Source organism: Hippichthys cyanospilos, chromosome 8, assembly GCF_059441005.1.
Source record: "Hippichthys cyanospilos isolate Australia breed blue-spotted pipefish chromosome 8, RoL_Hcya_1.0, whole genome shotgun sequence".
NCBI classification, from domain to species: domain Eukaryota; kingdom Metazoa; phylum Chordata; class Actinopteri; order Syngnathiformes; family Syngnathidae; genus Hippichthys; species Hippichthys cyanospilos.
In genome coordinates this window covers 11,840,201-11,858,873 of record NC_142376.1, presented here as the reverse complement: position 1 = coordinate 11,858,873, position 18,673 = coordinate 11,840,201, and the positions used below count along the sequence as shown (strand labels likewise).

The window sequence follows — 18,673 nt, the reverse complement described above, 5'->3', positions numbered from 1 at the left end:
AATCAGTGTCTGGATTTGTTTGTGGATATAATACGTACACATTGGTCAGGGGACCTTGTCAGGCTTGGTTTTGTGCAAGTAAAGAAATGTGTCTCCATCTAGTGGTTGCTTGTGTTGACGTCATTTACGGCAAACGAGTTGACCCATTGCGACTTGAAGGCTTGAGATGAGCATTATGTTAGTTTGACAAGACACTGTAGCTATTTGTTTCCGTAATGGATTAAACACAGGCCCTCAATAAGGGGTCATTATTAATGGAAAACCTAAGTTTGGGGAGGCTGGTGAGTTTTATAATAAGACTTCTTAATTTTGCAGCTCTTTTACTGAAAAGGGCGAATACTAAATACCAATACTTGCCATCCTTAAATAGAACTCAACTGTTGTCAACAAATGGACTTTAGACTGAGCTCCTTTTTATTCGATCTATGTCGCAACATATTACTTACGAATTTCATGACGACGTTATGTTATAATAGAACGTTGTATATTAAATAAGTACGTGATCATTCTGCTTTAAGCTGTGAAAGTGCCGGTGAACGCGCAGGACAAGACAAAGCTTTGAAACCATCTGTCCAATACACTCGACGCACAGGACTTGTAATCGATTCAAGCGTACGTGCCATCTTATCGGCTCGCAATATTTTTGCGTGTGCAAAGAGCAAGTTTTAATGACCTTCGAAGTTACACCCAATCGTGACAAAGGTAAATGTTGGAGTTCTTGGGACGATGTAACACGTTTCGCATCTTTTCGTTGACATCCGTGATCGATTACATGTGCCTGAATTAAGATGGCGGCGTGAAAGGCAAGGTTTGTTGTCCATGGGTACAAAGTATGTTTAAGTGCATCAACCGAACGGCGAAGTGCACGCGATATTTCCCAACAGCTGTAAGCGACCCCAATAACAACAAAGGAGTTAAGTAAGTGTTGACTTGCGACTGATGCGGCGAAAGGAAGTAAATGTGTTGTTACAGCGTTAAGTCAAGCTAGCTAACCCGAGCTACATAAGTAATGCAAGGCACCGGCCGGGGCCGCTAAACCGGGTTGACCTCAGTTTTTTCCATTTTATGACCAATTGACTTGGTTTTTAAATTACGTGCCTGGTATCAAGTGTGTGTGGAAAGGCAACACAATTAGCGCATTTTAATCGTTCCTCACGCAAGTGTACAATAAAATTCGATAGACACTTATTTTTTTATTTTACGCTTGCTGGCCCAACATTCATTGTTGATGAGTCAGGTTCTCCACAGTGGGTGGCGCCACACATCCCTGTGTACAGCACAAGTCATCTGCTTTACAAAATTTTACCTACTAAATAATACGCTTATACCGCAGACGAATACTATTATAGTGTCTACATTGTTGCCAACTTGGCTGATGCTTTGTCTTCTGTGTTAGACCGGTGAGGATTTGCCAAGTGATAATTACAGTTTGTTTGATCGCATCAATTCTAGAGAATTGCCCATAAACTTGAATTGTGATCACAAGCCTTGTGTATCTAATGTAATACTAGTACCGTAATAATAATCACACAACTTTACATTTTCCCATGCATTTGATGTACGTTTGGATGTGGCCACCTCCACTTAATTTCAGGGCACCTCTGGCTTTAGAAATTCTGATCTAATGACAAGTGATACCCGACCCGGTTCGTACTATTTGGGTTTATTTTGGGGGCGTTTTACTGTACATACAGTATAATATTTATTTTACAATACTTGTAAACTGTAAATGGTACAGTATGTACACCCCTTGTCAAAATTACAACAGTATTTGTGAATGGGTTTTATATTTCCAAGCAAAGCTAAATTGACTTAAAAAAAAAACTACTAATCAAATTTAGAACGTTTAATGTTCTGCTCTTAATTCAAACTCAAAATTCAAGCAATTTATGCTGCAACATGACAGTGAATTTTTGGCCTTGCCATGCCTTGCGTGCATAGATGTTATTGATTATATGTTAAGGACCATTGTTGATGAAGTCCTGGAGATTTAAATAGATTTGCAAATCATTGTGTTGTGCACCTATTTAAATTTACATCAGTAAACTTCACTGGAATCAAGATTTGTATATTTATTAATATACCAGTATGTGCTCATACTGTACAACACTGTTTCTATTATAGGTTAGTGTCATCTCCTCCACTCAGAATGACTGACCCAGCTCTGAGGAGAGTGGTCACTGACATAATTCGCTCTCCCGAGGACAAGCGAGTTTACAGAGGCCTGGAGTTTGAAAATGGATTGAAAGCCATGCTAATCAGTGACCCAACTACAGACAAATCCTCCGCTGCTTTGGATGTCCACATCGGTAAGAAATAAAGAACAATGCTATGCGGAATAACCACCAGTTGTATTGCTCGCATAGTTTCTTGAATAAGCATTTGTCTTCAATACCCAGTTACTAGAATTATTTTGTAATAGGAAAAGCTTATTCAGACAAATTACCTTTGATATTGCAGTGTGCTGCAATGTAGCCAATTAGTTGTGTGCAGCATGAATGTAGTGCTACAAACATTAAGATGTAACTCCGTGTACAGCACATGCAAATTTACTGACTTTCTCCTTTTACCTTTAAATTTCAGGTTCGTTATCCGACCCGCCAAACATCGCCGGCCTGGCGCACTTTTGTGAACACATGCTGTTCCTGGGAACAAAGAAGTACCCAAAAGAAAATGAGTACAGCCAGTTCTTGAGTGAGCATGCTGGCAGCTCAAATGCCTTCACGAGTGGCGAGCACACTAACTATTACTTTGATGTGTCTCATGAGCACTTAGAAGGAGCTCTGGATAGGTAAAGGACTATTTATTTACATATAATTCAGCCTTCAGAAACAATTTAGATGCTCTGAAATCGCCCCTAGAATCACAATGGAATTATTTACCTGGAAATACCAGGACATTGCCTAATAACTAATAAATACCAAATAGCCAACTAAAGAACTATAGAGCCCCACTGTTTGTTGTGTTTATTTATTAGAGGTCACCTTTTTCTAACCACTGATGGAGCTCCCACCCACCATTTTAGGCTTAAGTTCATGAAATTCTTATTCTGTTCATTTCCCCAAGCAGACTACATTCCATAATAGAGCAAATAATAAGGTAGGCAATAAAAACAAAACAGTCATAAAGCAATAGGGGCAGTAATAATGAACCACTAATAAATGCATAGACTTACATTCTGAGCATATTATGGCATAGATGAGTGAAGAAACTGTATTCATATGAGGAAGATAGTGCAACATAATATGTATTTAGCAGCTTTCCTGCACTGTGCAGGGTTAGAAGGTGCATTTGTGCCTGTGGTAAAATGACTGGTGATGAGGCAGATTAGTGCGTGAGGGATTTGTTCAGGATCCGGATGGCCTTTGCTTTGCAGGGTTCTCGGCTCACCTATCAGCTGTGATGGTTTGGAAAATCACTCAGTCTATTGAGGGATATTCTGTTACCTTATTTGTAAATGAGGGGTAGTGTGGCTGGCACCTGTTTGTGGAATAGGCTAATTATTGTGCACTGCTGGTGTGATGTGTGACCCATCTGGTCTCATGAAAATAAAATAGTGTAGACTATCATTGATGCAATCCTAATGAAGTGAGCCACACAGGTGCTAAGCGAGTGACTCTTAATCATTCCCCCCCAAAATTGCCCTTTTTCTTTAATTTTTGGCCCCTTGTGTTTAAAAGTAGACTTCCACTAAAATCTTTGTACACAAAAGAAAACGGACATATATAAAAAAAAAAAAAAATCTTCAATGGTTGTGGGAATATGGCATTTCAAATTAACTGTTGCTGGAGCATCTTCTGTGTCATGATGACCATTTACTGTCATATTGTAATTTTTAGGTTTGCTCAGTTCTTCTTGTGCCCGCTGTTTGATGAGAGCTGCAAGGATCGCGAAGTGAACGCCGTGGACTCTGAGCATGACAAGAACCTAATGAATGATGCCTGGAGGCTCTTTCAACTCGAGAAGGCCACTGGCAACCCAAATCACCCTTTCAGTAAATTTGGAACAGGTAGCGCCTCTTAAATAGACTACACTTTATACAAGGGTCATACTCTATTTTTACTTGAAAGAACTTTGCCCAGTATGATTGACTGTCATAGAAATTCCTTGTTTAAAGCGATGATAGGCATTTGTCACCCCGGTTTATTTAGATTTATGTACTGTCATTTATGTACGCTACATGTTCAAATTCATGACGTGACAGAAAATGTCAAGTAAGATACAGTTTGGTTGTCTGTGATCATTCATCTTGAAAAATGGTTACTTGATTTAAAACCTATTTAACCTATATGCCTTGCACCCGAGATGCATTTTCCATTTGTAATGGTGCTAAAAGGGCAAATCTAAAATGTATAAATATTCCAATTCATTTTTGGTCATCATTTTATTATGTAATTAAAATGACGGTAGGTAAACATGGTTAGTACTGGCTACTACTGCAACAAAGCTACTTTTTTTAGTGCAGTGTTTGCTGCCCTAGACAACTGGGTCGAAAAAGGTTGTTTACGAGAAAGTAATGTTTTGTAATGAAATGAATGCTGTATTACATTTGAAAATGAACACCTGATGGCAGTTTTGTATTTTTAAATACGAGAGCTCAATGAATACAGACTACAGGAAAGACGGTTTAGGCCCGCCTTTATCTTATATATGGGTTGGCCCTTACTGTATTGTAAGCTAATTTTGCATTTATAATTTTATTATGCAGATAAGATCCATAAGTTTTAGACATGACTTAATGCACAATTTTCTTTGTGTACAAAGTTTTAAAATTTTAAGTTTAAAATAGTTTTGCTTAGAAATTGGACGTCACACAATTGCTCATGTGCCATTTAAGAACACAATCTAGAATTGTTCATTTCCAATTATATTGGTCTATTCAAGAAACAAATATGATGTAGCCTTCTGTTCTAGGTAACAAGCTGACCCTTGAGACGAGACCATCTGAAGCCGGCATTGATGTCCGCCAGGAGCTCCTTAAGTTTCACTCGACGTATTACTCCTCCAATCTAATGGGTCTCTGTGTTTTAGGAAGAGGTAAGACAAATTCATATTCTTTGTTTAAGAGAAAGGTGTGTTATGTGATTCATAGAACTCTTTATGCTTAGAGTTAGCGGTATTAAAAAATTTTTGTGTGTGTGTCTTAGTACTGTTAGTTGATTTGGTTTAGCTTCTCACCTTATCTTTATTGGTTTTTAATCCCGAAAGATCTGAAATTGCTGTTATTGGATAATAGATAGAAATTGGATTTTTGAACAAATTATGTGAATAATAAAAGACTGATACACTATTGTACAATGTAATGTAGGGTCGGTGTTTATATACAAAGTATATCTTTTTCAATATTGAAATAAGTGGACAAAATTCAGCATCTTGATAGAATGTAAACTATGAACATCCTTAAGTCAACACTTAAGTCGTGATTTTAAAGTTTATTTTCCACAAGTTAAATTTTGCACTTTTATGATCATTTGGAATAAAATGGACTTCTGTAATCAAATCTGCTCATCATCAAAGTCCCTGGGTGGTTGCTGTGGAGTAGTCGTTTATGAATGAACGGATGGATTGTTGTCAAGCATCTTTTCTTCTTTTTACCAAGCTTTGGTTGTTCATAGCTCACGTTTTAAAACATTTTCTTCCCCACAGAATCCCTAGATGAACTGACCGCTATGGTGGTCAAGTTATTTGCAGAAGTAGAGAACAAGAATGTGCCCATCCCGGAATTTCCTGATCACCCCTTTCACTATGAATATCTAAAAGTGAGTTTCTGTAATTTACCGTTTGCTGTTGATTTATGAATTTTTCAGATTAATTTGACATTAATTAATCTGACATTTGAATTTTTATTTTAATTTTTTATTTTTGTTTTGCCAGCAATTCTACAAAGTGGTGCCCATCAAAGACATTAGGAATCTGTACGTGACGTTCCCCATCCCAGACCTGCAGAAATACTACAAGTCAAACCCAGGGCATTATTTAGGACATCTGATTGGTCACGAAGGTCCTGGAAGTTTGTTATCTGAATTAAAATCTAAAGGTAGGACAGGCAGAGTGTCTTCATCATGGTACATTTTACAACGTTAGCATTCGACATTTTCCATCAAAATTGAAACGTTATACTAAAATCGTCATTGTGTTTAGGGTGGGTCAATACACTTGTTGGAGGTCAAAAAGAAGGAGCTAAAGGATTCATGTTCTTCATTATAAATGTCGACTTGACAGAAGAAGGCCTCTGTAAGTAGTGCTTGATATTTACCTATGGAGTGTTTGCCAGTCTGTTGTCTGTGTAAAAATCGGACTTGTAAATAACCTTCATGTGGGTGTCATCAACAGTGCACGTGGAGGACATTATCTTTCACATGTTTCAGTATATCCAGAAACTGCGCACAGTGGGACCTCAGGAGTGGGTGTTTCAGGAGTGCAAGGTAACTAGCATTACACACGTTTGTTTTTTAAAAAGTGCTGTCAAGACATTTAAAAAAAGAGATACATTCCTTGGAGGCAAAGCCCCGGGTGGGGATGAAATCCTAAGCGCTTTAACTGATTGTAATTATTGATCCCAATCTGACACCCTTAGTCATATGTACAATTTTGAAAAGAAAATCATCATTGCAATTTATTGATTTTTGATCTCACTGTAAATCGGAATTTCTGTCTGTGAATTCTGCCTTTCTCTGTAGGATTTAAACAAGGTAGCCTTCCGGTTTAAAGACAAGGAGCGACCCCGTGGCTACACTTCTAAGGTGTCTGGTTTACTACATGTAGGTGTCCTTTCCATTTTAAAAACGTGATTGCACAGAATACAGTCCCAGCTCGTGGCTCTCATCTGGCACTTTGTGATGCAAGTGTGTTATATTATTTATGTATTTGTTCTCCCCAGTATTATCCACTCAAAGAGGTTCTCGCAGCAGAGTACCTTTTAGAAGACTTTAGGCCAGACTTGATTGAGATGGTGCTGGACAAGCTGAGAGCAGAATATGTCAGGTTAGTGTAAGACTATTTATTAAGACGAGATTATTAAACTTAAAAGCTACTTGTATTTGAAGTTCTATTGTTCTATCCTCTCTTTCCAGGGTTGTTTTGGTGTCAAAGTCATTTGAAGGTCAAACAGACAAAACAGAAGAATGGTATGGCACGCAGTACAAACAAGAGGCTATCTCTGAGGAGACCATCAAGGTGTGTGTCATTGCAAGTAGTGTGTTGATCAAACCTCTCTGCAGGCATTTGGATTCTGCTTGAGAAAAATTCTTTTGATGAATGGCATCAGGGTAAAGTTAATTTGTACGTTTGTTTCAGAAATGGGCCAGTGCGGATCTCAACGGGAAGTTCAAGTTGCCAATGAAAAACGAGTTCATCCCCACCAACTTGGAAATTTACCCTCTTGAGAAAGACTCTCCTGCCATTCCTGCTTTAATAAAGGCAAGTGTTTATTGCTGTGATTTCACGTCACAGTAATGCCGTGTTCTTCTGGTTTCTGCATGAGTAAACACAAAAATGAGAGTAGCTTATGTGCGGTCTTATTTCAGGACACAGCAATGAGCAAGGTGTGGTTCAAGCAGGATGACAAATTCTTTCTCCCAAAAGCGTGTCTGAACTTTGAGTTCTTCAGGTATGTAATTATGCAGTCGCCAATGGAAGACTACTCGGCAAAATTACCTTTTCAAGCACACGTTTAATTACAGAGCGGTTGGCCATAACACCTTCAGGGGAAATCTTTTCCTCTGTTCCATGACATGACTGAGCCAGAACTTTATCTATGGCCAATATCATATACCACTGAGCCATAAAAAAACAATTATGGAGTTCAGAAGGAAAAAAAAAAAGGGTCATTGTGCTGCACAATTTTAATTTTCTCCCTTAAGAGCTAATGAGTTTTAAAGTATTTTTTTTTTTATTTTATAACTTAATAGGATGGTTAATGACCTGCAAAATTTGAAGTTGAATCAAATTTTCATTGCTGAACTATAATAGTTTACATTGTTTATATTTTTTATTTGCAAGAATTTATGCCTCATGTCAAAGAAGCAAATCATTCTCATTTGTACTTAGTGCACTTTCTTTCTTTGACCCTTGCTATTTTCCTGCAGCCCATTTGCGTACGTGGACCCATTACATTGTAACATGGCTTATTTATACCTGGAGCTCCTAAAGGACTCCCTCAACGAGTATGCATATGCAGCCGAGCTAGCTGGTTTGAACTATGACCTTCAAAATACCGTCTATGGGATGTATGTAAGTATTCTGATTCCCTCGCTTTAAAATTCATGTTGCATCCCAGACTTAAAGAACTCCTTCCTACGCTTTCCCTGAGTGGGCTATCATGGCTCGGCCAGATGTCAGTGGCATTGATTTTGAAAAAAAGAAAAAAGTCAACCTAAAAAATATTAATATGATATGGTGATAAAAATATACAACTGATCTGCATAAATTAGACCTGGCCGGTGTCACTATAGCTTTTGTTCTATCTACATCTTCTCATCCTTCATCAGTTGTGGTCCCCCCTTCCCCCACACACACACCTCCTAAAACACTCATTCCTATCAATTCTGTTCTTTGTGCCTCATATAGTCAGGCGCGGCAGTTTTATCCTTGTATCTGTTTTGCGCAACTAATGCAGTTAGCATGAGCCCTCTCCAGATGTTGATAAGAAACAGAAAGCCAGTCATGAGGCTGCATATACATACTCTTCCTGTCATTCTTCACATGTTTGGAACGCCTGTCATTCCCATCAACTGTCTTTTGTTGTTGTTTTATCCTTCCCCCCTCCTTCTGTAGTCGCTACTTATATGCAGATCCACTGCACTGCAATATGGCCTACCTGTTGCTCAGGTTACTGAAGGATGATTTAAGAGAGTATACATATGCAGCCCGCCTGGCAGGGCTGGTTTATGGCATAGCCTCAGGGATGAATGCCATCCTCGTAAGTAAGCCGTTGAGTCCTGCAGGGAATCGGAGCATTTGAGGCCTTTCAAGTATGGAAGTGAAATGGCTTGCTTGTCTCTGCTCACTTTAAATGCTTGTTTGGTGTTGTTTCCGAGCTTTTGAGGTTTCGTAGGGGTTTTTATATATTTTTAAGACAGGTCTAAGAGGTTTCAGTGCCTCACAGTATTACATGCAGTATAAGTATTTGATTCTAAAAGTTGGTACATCCAAAGCCCTTCATATTAAGGCCTGACTGCTTAATCGGCCGGCCAGTTAAACATCAACGAAATGGCCAAAATTTGCCAGTTATTTTAACTTTTTATCTTACGACACTAGCCATTTACTGCAGTTGTATACATTATTTATTAAACATAAATCCATACCATAACATTGTATTCCTTAAGTATATATATCAGCTCGTTGCGAGGTTAATGTCCTTGTAACATCATAAATTTAGCCACGGATTGCATTCTGTGAATCGAAAAGGATCTTTTTTGTAACAATATATTTACTGTTGACCATGCACAGGGATTAGATAGCAGGCCCATGAAGAGTGAAAAACCGTTGTGATTTGTGTTTATTTCGGCGCATTCTTCCCTCATCACACTTATAACAAACAAAGCATCCCGAAATTTGAATTCTGAGATTCTACTACATTTTAACAAACGAGAATACAAGGTTTTGACCTGATTACTAAAAGCGTTTCCATGCTATCACTAACATTTTGCATTGTTTTGGTAACCCATTAATCTCTGTTTGTTTGTATTGATCATTAACTGCCTTTAATTGAAAATGATGGTGGTTTCTACTTGGAGACATCACTTTTGTGTATCTGTGAGCTGTGTCTAATTACTTGGAGTCAGCACTATCAGTTTTGCCAGCTGGTCATTTGTCAAGGTTAATGTTAGGAAAGATGACTTTTGATGTGGGTAGGAATTGGAGTGACTGCTGAATCATGAAGGGTGCAGATGACACGGTGGTCGTGGCTTTCAATAACAGAATTGTTTCTCCTTTTTATTTTCTTCATTCATCCCTGGCTGGCTCTATTAACTCTGGCTGTCTGGTCTTCAAACCTAATAGTCACACATAAGCCAAGAGACAACCATCAAATTCATAAATGAATACAATTAGCATATGACCACCATTGATCATGCTTATAAACCATGTCCTCTTTATCACTGCTCCAGCTCTCTGTTAAGGGCTACAATGACAAGCAGGACATCCTTTTGAAGAAAATTATTGAGAAGATGGCCACTTTTGAGATCGATGAGAAGCGTTTTGACATCATCAAGGAAGCGGTAATCAGTATTATCATCATCTCTACTGCTGTTCTCTCGCTAGTCTACCATATGAGCTTGTGTAGTATGCTTTGATTACATTTTCTTTTATTTTTTCTTCAGTACATGAGGTCTTTGAATAACTTCAGAGCAGAACAACCACACCAGCACGCTATGTACTACCTTCGCCTACTCATGACTGAGGTGGCTTGGACCAAAGATGAGCTCAGAGATGCTCTCGAGGGTGAATTGCTTTTTTAATATATACATATTTATTGAGCACTTATTCACACAAACCTTTCTTGCGGGCGTACGCAGTGTTGCAATGGTGACCGCCGTGTGTGTGTGTGTGTGAAGTTTTTGTTGCCCTTAATAGCTTGTGTGCTAATGCTAATCCGTCAGCATAGGAAAGTTTTCTTGGTGTCCAAAATGTAATATGTAAAGAAGATAATACATAATGACTTGTTATATCCACTGCAACTCAGATTCAGTCTTTGTAGATCACAAAACAAATCGACTTGCGTTTAACTTTGGTAAATTTAAAAGGGTGATTACATACTTGAAGGAATTATCAATAGGATAATTGATTTTAAAAGATTCGATGCTGACAGCCCTAATAATGATACTTACATACATGAATGAGGAATATGGTAATATCCTTAAAAAAATGTCTTCCAAAACGTCTAAAAAAATATAGTAAGAAAAGGCATAGTTTTAATTGAGTTTAAGTCTAGCAACACTAGATTCAAAAGGGATTTCCGTAGACTTGTAAGTGAATATTTTATATTTCCTAACCAATTAAATTGGAGAAGCTATTTTTAAATGCTTACGAATTATATTTATTTATTTTTTTAATCTGTGTCATGGAGGTCTGATTTGAAAACGTTTTGTGCAGGCCGTAAAACAAAAATTATGTTTGGCATCTCTAATAAGCTTGTTTTTGTTGAAGTTAGCAGCATCTTTGCGAATTCGGGTGATGTAGATATTTCACAAGCAACAAATAAACTTGTAGTGACATTTTCAGTTTTCTGGAATGGGGTAATTGCTGATCTTTTCCTATTCTGGCTAAATGAATTCCACTGCTGCAAATGTCGCTCAAATGTATTTTCAATCTAAGTAACAGCATATGGGGTGTTATCACAATGATCAGCACAGAAGAAAACCATATAGAAGATGAATGGATGGACGTTTTGTTTGTGTTTCGTATAGATAAACTAGGCAGTGATACTGAAATGCTCAGAATCCCGAGATTCTGAGATGACAGTTTCCTCGCTGCAAACTAGGGAGGAATCCTACTGTAAAGAATCTAAGTAGACTTGCAGACATCCAGTCAATGCAGAAATTAAGACTTGCAGACGTCCAGTCAATGCAGAAATTCAGACCTACATCATTCATTTCATGGGTCAACAGTAGAAGTGTAACTCAAATGCAAGTGAACTCCCAAGTGCAAGCCTAATTTACGTTATACATTAGCTTGTGCATCATGTAAAGCAGAGTTCCCCAACCGTCATCAACTGGTACTGAGCAGCGCTTGAAATAATGAACTATTTCTGTTTTCTGTATTAGCCCAGTCTGAAAGCTATTTCTTGAAAAACCTTTCATTTTGAAAACTGGCCAGATTCTCTTGGATTCGTTTCGGTCACTTGAGCAATATGTCATTCACAAATAAGTTAAATGAGTGAGAAACAGATGTATTTGGGAAGGGGAAAGGCCCATTCAAGTGACAGGTGACGTGCCTACAAGAAAGAAGAAAAAGAAAGCTTTTAAGGAGTCCCTAAGTATACATTATATTATATATGTGAAAAGGGAGTGTCGATGAAAACAACAAATTTTTAGAAAAATGTGAAATGGATTTTTTTTTGAGTGCAGGGGAACCTCGACATGTCTTGAATAAGTTGCAATCGTCAAGAAATCAGACATCAAGACTCAACTAATTGTAGACCCGTTCACATCCTGAAGAACCGTGAATGTTCTGACTTACTAAATTTGAGCTTGTGCTTTTTTTCAAAAGTTGACCAAAGCACCAAGCTCACATAAGTTGATGTTGAAACAACTGATGTCAAGGCTCACCTTCAAAATACAATAGTTCTCATTTTTCTTTAACCGATTATTCATTGGCAGCAAATTGGATCATCTCACTGTGATGTTTCTCTTAGAATGATAGCTGTGATTTGTATTCCAGATGTAACTCTCCTGCGGCTCAAGGCTTTCATACCTCAGCTGTTGTCACGGTTACATATTGAAGCCCTTCTCCATGGCAACATCACCAAGGAGGTTTGTATTTTTCTTCTAAAAAAGAGTTTAGGGTGTTTTTAATTTTAACATTTAACATATTTTGGAAAATAATAGTTTGTTGTAGGAAGTACTCTAGCTACTTTAACAATCAAATTCACTAGACAACTTCAACCTTCATTCACAAAGATGTTTTTTTTAGCATCTTTCAAGGTTGTAAATGTTCAACACCTGGTACTTATTTTTCAAGTGTAAGAGCAAAATAGTATCAAAATTGCTGGCGCTGAAAGAGTTAAAAAGCAAACTTGTGACATTAAAACTCATCAAAAATAAATGAGGGCAAAGCGTTTGTTGCTTGATGGTTTTCAGCTTGTAAAACCTCATCAGATGTTTATAAGGCCTTTCAGCCCTCTTTGTCTCTCATGTTTTTAGTCTGCCCTTGGTATGATACAAATGGTGGAGGACACTCTCATAGAGTATGCCCACACTAAGCCACTCCTACCGAGCCAGCTCATCCGCTACAGAGAGGTGCAGGTTCCTGACGGTAGGTCTCATACTCCCTCACACTCCAGTGAAGCACTCGTAATTGACAGCCAGTCAGTTTTCTGCACATCCACGCACAAGGGTCCTCACCCATCCTACATGCCCACGTCATTGGTGATGCAACATCATTCTGGAAAAGACTTTAATGAAATCCAACAGAAGTAGACTCATGGCCATCAAGTGGGAATTTACGTCATTGAGCCAAAAAAAAGTACTCTCATTCCCCCTGGCAAGTACACGCAAAGCATGTCATCTGTACTGCCGCCCTGATTATGTTAAGGACATCAAATGGTTTGAAGAGGAAAACAGGTTTATGAGGAGCAACCAAGGTTTACGGGCTTGGTTTAAGGAGGCAGGAGCACAGGATGTAAACACAAAAATGCTTTGGTTGAGAAATAAAAGGGCACTCACTGGCCTCAACTTTGGATACACCTGCACGATTTTATGTGATCATAGCATCGAAAACAATGCTATGATCACCTTTTCTGAAATCGCAGTCTTGTTCAAAAACTGAAAAATCGTTCAACGGTAGTCTGAATCCGGATTGGGTTAGAAGAATAGACCTCATTGCAATGCTTTCTTTAGTTCAATCCAGATACATATTAAAAAGAATACACCTCATTTTTGTCTGAAAACGGCAAAGAATGCATTTTCGTTATTTGTCTAAAGGACAAAACCAAAACAGTACGTCCAAAACAGGATGTTTTAATGACACAAAACAATGTTGTAAAGCATTAAGTATCATCAGCAGATTAGGTAAAGAACACTCTGAATTTCCAATTCTTTCCTTCGACTACCGACGAGCCAAATAGATCACTTCAATAGATTTTGGACAAGTACTGTAAGATCTTAAGGAGTTCGCTGCCTCTTGAGTGCATGAGCCAAACTCTATACCACGGCAGCAAGTTTGATTACAGTCCTACTCACAAACTGAAAATGAGCTCAAAAGGAACCAGACTACCTGGCATGATTTTTGCACTTCACTCTTAAAAAAAAAAAAAAAAGTCAGATGAAACACTTTAAGAGTCCGCTTTGGAACTGTCAGCAAAAAAGCAAGTCTTTTAAAGTCAAACTCACTTCATCCCAACTGTCCTCCATCTGAACCAGCTATGTACCTGGTAGGTGAAAACAGGTTCTCATTGCTTCGCAGTAAAACGCTTTGCAAAAAAAAAAAAACGCTTGACATAGATAGCACGTAGCAAGAAAGATGTGGAACCTTTCATCTTTATATCTTATAGTCTTCATGTAAACACCAACAATTAAAATCATATCATCTGTAATGACTCCGTAATATTCAAAAGTATTTAGCATTGACTAATTTTATACAGTGCCCAGATGTTCTTTTCCTGGTTCTTTTTTACTGCAAAGGAATGTCTGCAAATAGGCTGGCACAGAATGATTTCAAGAGATAACATATGTTTTTTTAGCTATAGCAGCCAACTGATTCTTTAATACTTAAGGAGGAAGTCAACCCCAAAAACCTCCTTGAGCAATAATGTTCTTTGCGCTTCGGTGCAACGAATACATTTGTTGCTGGCAGGTGGCTGGTATGTTTATCAGCAGAGGAATGAGGTGCATAACAACTGCGGCATCGAGATCTACTACCAGACGGACATGCAGACCACCCATGAGAACATGCTGCTGGAGCTCTTCTGCCAGATCATCTCTGAGCCGTGCTTCAACACGCTGAGAACTAAGGAGCAGCTGGGTGAGATGGCGTCACTTGACTGAATGGCCTTCACGTTTCAATGTGACCTCATCGTCCCACCCCCCACTAATGTGGTGGAAAAATACAGGCCATACCAGGGTTTACTGTTCAAAATGGTGAATTCTGAGCCAAGTTCTCCTTCACACCCCAAAGGTTACATCGTGTTCAGCGGGCCGAGGCGGGCCAACGGAGTCCAAGGCCTTCGCTTCATCATCCAGTCGGAAAAGGCGCCGCACTACCTGGAGAGCCGCATCGAGGCCTTCCTTTGCACCATGGAGAGATCGGTGGAGGAGATGAGCGAGGAAGACTTTCAGAAGCACATCCAGGCCTTGGCCATCCGCCGCCTGGACAAGCCCAAAAAGCTTTCCGCCGAGTGTGCCAAGTACTGGGGAGAGATCATCTCCCAGCAGTATCATTTTGATCGAGGTGAGCTGCTGCTGCTGTTCCTCGCGTTCTGAGAAATCCCTTCAGTCCCTCCCGCGCGGCTCGTCGTGGTTCCTGCATGGATAAGTTTAGTAGACGCCGTCAAAGATCTGCGCGAGGCCCTTTCAGGATCCGCAGTTGAAAGTTTTGTTATGTTCGAATGGACAAAGAGTCCCCGCATACTCAGACATTCTAGTCAAGTCTGTGCGGAAGGTGTCCTTATACTTATTGCAAAGATAAAACCGTCTATACCCCCCGTTCAAATGCTAAGCTTTTGTTATTAGAAATAAGTTGGACCAAGTTGAATTAGCTTTTTCCGCCATTACACCGACGAGTTCTTAGGTTTCAGCTTCTTAACAGTGATTATTCTGATGTGCGTTTTACTTTTGAAACACGAGTAAATCTGTACCTAAATGAAAAGTGATGATTAACATCAGCTCTTCTCATGTCCTATTATTGCTTAGCTGCTGTTTTTATGACTAAACAAACAATCATAAAGAGTAGAAAAAATGGCTTTCTAATAAGCTTAAATGTAAAATACATTTGATCTGATATTTGATTAATCTATGGAATAATCGGTCGACTGATTCTAAAAATATTTGAATTTTTGACAGCCCTGAGTGCTTAGTGCAAAGAGTCAAAAGTGCTGCAATAAAGTACAGTATTAGTTTTGAGGGTGTGCTTCTTTATGGAACCAAGGTTATTGCATGTTTTTTAAAAAAAAATAATATTCCACTTTGTTTTTTGTTGAGTTGTGCAGCTCATATGCCAAATTAAAGTTCTGCGTTCTGCGTCAGTTGTAGAATCTAGTTTAAAAAAAAAATGTTGACCAGTGTAAGCCTGACTAACGCACCCATTTTTTTGTGTTGGGTTGCAGATAATATTGAGGTGGCCCACCTGAAGACATTAAGTAAAGATGACATTATGCAATTCTACCGTGTAAGTAGATCCCCTTTTAGTCCACTTTGTCTATGGTGGAGCTGTAATCTTATGAACGGCGTCCAAACCGTGAAACAAAATGCTCTCAGTTCAATCCGCCCCTTTTTGTGTGCGCTCCACAGGATCGCCTGACGCTGAACGCGCCCAAAAGACACAAGATGTCGGTCCACGTACTGTCCAGGGAGATGGACAGCTGTAAGTACTGGCAGTCGCGTGACCAACTGGCAGCACGGTCCGGGCTCACCTCTTCGTGTTTCATTTAGGTCCCCTCGTTGGAGAATTTCCCGCTCAGAATGATGTTAACTTGGCACCTGCGCCCTCTCTACCCCAGGTGAATACTAACTAGCTAACTTTCCGTGTAGCATTTTGAAATACTGTCGCCAGCGCCAAAACGAGTCACACAATCTCATTTATTCTCCTTAAATGATCTTACTTTTTACATTTTTTCGTAGCGTACTTATTTATCCCACCGTTTCTTTGTTGCTTATACATTGAGGATTTTATGATGAGAATGATTATTGTAGTAAAGAGTATAGAATATGCAATAATCCCTCACACGTTGCCAGTTTAGCATTCACAAGTTAACCACATTTTTTTCCTGTCGTGCCCATGTACTGAAAAGCTAGGCTTTTTCACGTTTTCTTTCTGCAACGTCCTATGAAGCCACAAGGTGGCAATATTTAAAATGATTAGTTTTAGCGGGAAGCCTTGCCTTCCTTTTTTTTACTAAATCACTGATGATCTAAGTCAGAGGTGTAAAACCCAGTTTAATCGTAGGCCAAATTGTACCTCCAGTTTCCGACGGGGGGCCATTATGACCGTAAATCAAATCTATTTTAAATATGATCGTCCCATATTTACCTAGTTGAGTTCAGAGGCCAGTGAAAACGGTTCCAGAGGGATTGGTAGCAAAAAAAAAAATGCGAGAAAAGAAAAGAAAGAAAAGAAATGCGAGTTACTTTCCCCAAAACCGTTTTTTTAAAGTTAAAGAAAACTTGCAAATTTGATATTTTAGACAGAACTTTTGAAGTCGCAATTAGCATTTCGCAGGCCGCATAAAATCATGTGGCAGGCCGAATTTGACCCCCGGGCCTGGAGTTTGACACCTGTGATCTAAGTTGACCCTGGGTTGTTAGTGGAAGACATTTTTAGAGATTTGGGGGGGCTCAATTACACTCTGTCATACTTTTTGGGCTATTTAAGTGGCAGCTTTTCCCCCCAATGTTTAGTTTAAATTGGTAACAGCCTGTGAAAAAAAAATCCACTTTTTCATACTGAAACCTGCTTGGTCCGTTAACACAAGATTTACATCGCATGAGAAGGTCCTCCTGAAAATGAAAACCTCAATAACGATCAAAATAGCTCACTCGCCGTCGGTTTCAATCAAAAGTGAACATTTCAACTGGAACCACTCCACTGAGTACGAGCTTAAAGTCGTAACCGTTGATGTGTTTGTGTAGCCGTCGCTGGTCCAGGACATGACGGAGTTCAAGAGGAGCCTGCCGCTCTTCCCTCTGGTCAGGCCTCACATCAACTTGATGGCGGCCAAACTGTGAGCGCTGGGCTGTTGGCGAGACTCGGATTTGGCTGAACCTGCATGTGTGTGTGTTTCGTGGAGTACTTTTGAATGTGTGTGCAAGCAGGCCGGATCCACTAGGAGATGCTTGGACAATTGTTGTGATTAAATGGTAGAGCCTCATGTTCCAGTTGAACAGAAGATGCAACACTTCAAAAAAATGATGTCACAGTCCCGTTTAAGCTTTTTGTAGACGAACCAGACATCAGCTGACAAAAGAACTTTCTACTCATCGTCATGTTCGTCATGATGGTTTTAGACATCGCAAGGTTTTCTTTTTAACCTCTTCACATTTTTGGGACCCTTTTGAGCTATTTTTAAATCAGCTTACCATGAAGAACTTCACCCATAGATAACGTTATTTATTATTTTTTATTCCAACTCAAAATATTTCAAAAATACATCTCAGGGGTACTCACATGCTGATTTTTTTAATTCAGTTTCAGACTCAATTTTTATTGGTATGCCATCTGCATTCATATTTTGTTGATTGAAATAAATATGATCAAGTTATATTTGTCATTGTATTTGTTGAGTGCACTACTATAAGTGTGTGTAGATGGCCACAACTGGTTCCATGCAAGACTTTTTTTAACCTACGTTAATAACATTCTAATTTTATATATATTTTTTTAATTTACGGTTCACGGTGTCAATATTCTGCACTTCCACAAATTTTAATGTACAACTTGAAATGTTTCTGGAAGCACCAAGAATACCGCGATGGTTGGAAAGACTTATGAAATTCCCCTCATCAATTTTGGAAGCTAATTTCTCACCTGGGAGGGTTTTATCCCATATGAAAAAGTGCAGGAACAACGGGAAAAAATCGCAGGATCGGACTCGGATTACGCCTAATTACAGTATAAAACTCCATTTTGACCTCCCGAAACCTGAGCGTGAAGTAAGTAGTCTTTGCCGTGCATATTATCTAGCTAGCGGCTAATGCTGTCAGCGTTTGGTCGTTTTATTATTCAGAACAAAGTTGACGTGTTATGCATCGTGACTCGACTCTAGGGGCAGGTTAATGCCCTAAAAGTCAAATACTGTAAC

The 18,673-nt window shown here is 39.0% G+C and overlaps 1 protein-coding gene across 3 annotated transcripts; it reads left to right on the top strand.

Annotated features, from left to right (window-relative positions):
- The first annotated feature begins 148 nt into the window (after positions 1-148).
- Positions 149-18,133, top strand: ide (insulin-degrading enzyme). 3 transcript variants are annotated; one of them, XM_088422326.1, is made up of 25 exons: positions 149-281; positions 2,125-2,309; positions 2,584-2,791; positions 3,840-4,009; positions 4,915-5,037; positions 5,647-5,759; positions 5,875-6,037; positions 6,142-6,234; positions 6,334-6,425; positions 6,681-6,761; positions 6,881-6,984; positions 7,074-7,176; positions 7,297-7,419; positions 7,527-7,609; positions 8,088-8,232; positions 10,110-10,220; positions 10,323-10,443; positions 12,382-12,473; positions 12,864-12,975; positions 14,515-14,682; positions 14,836-15,108; positions 15,983-16,044; positions 16,167-16,239; positions 16,308-16,375; positions 17,505-18,133. In XM_088422326.1, exons 2-25 carry the CDS (start codon positions 2,150-2,152, stop codon positions 17,598-17,600), a joined length of 2,937 nt encoding a protein of 978 aa, XP_088278452.1. In that variant the 5' UTR covers positions 149-281; positions 2,125-2,149; the 3' UTR covers positions 17,601-18,133. The 3 variants fall into 3 exon arrangements, with proteins under 3 accessions (XP_088278452.1, XP_088278453.1, XP_088278450.1); XM_088422327.1 differs by lacking the exon at positions 149-281 and adding an exon at positions 577-702; XM_088422324.1 differs by lacking the exon at positions 149-281 and adding an exon at positions 780-918.
- Positions 18,134-18,673: the final 540 nt, after the last annotated feature.

Coding starts and splice junctions, on each gene's coding strand:
- ide (XM_088422324.1), top strand. CDS start 833: ATGTTTAAGTGCATCAACCGAACGGCGAAGTGCACGCGATATTTCCCA. Junction 6,235..6,333: donor CTTGACAGAAGAAGGCCTCT/GTAAGTAGTGCT, acceptor TGTCATCAACAG/TGCACGTGGAGGACATTATC. Junction 6,762..6,880: donor AGGTGTCTGGTTTACTACAT/GTAGGTGTCCTT, acceptor TGTTCTCCCCAG/TATTATCCACTCAAAGAGGT.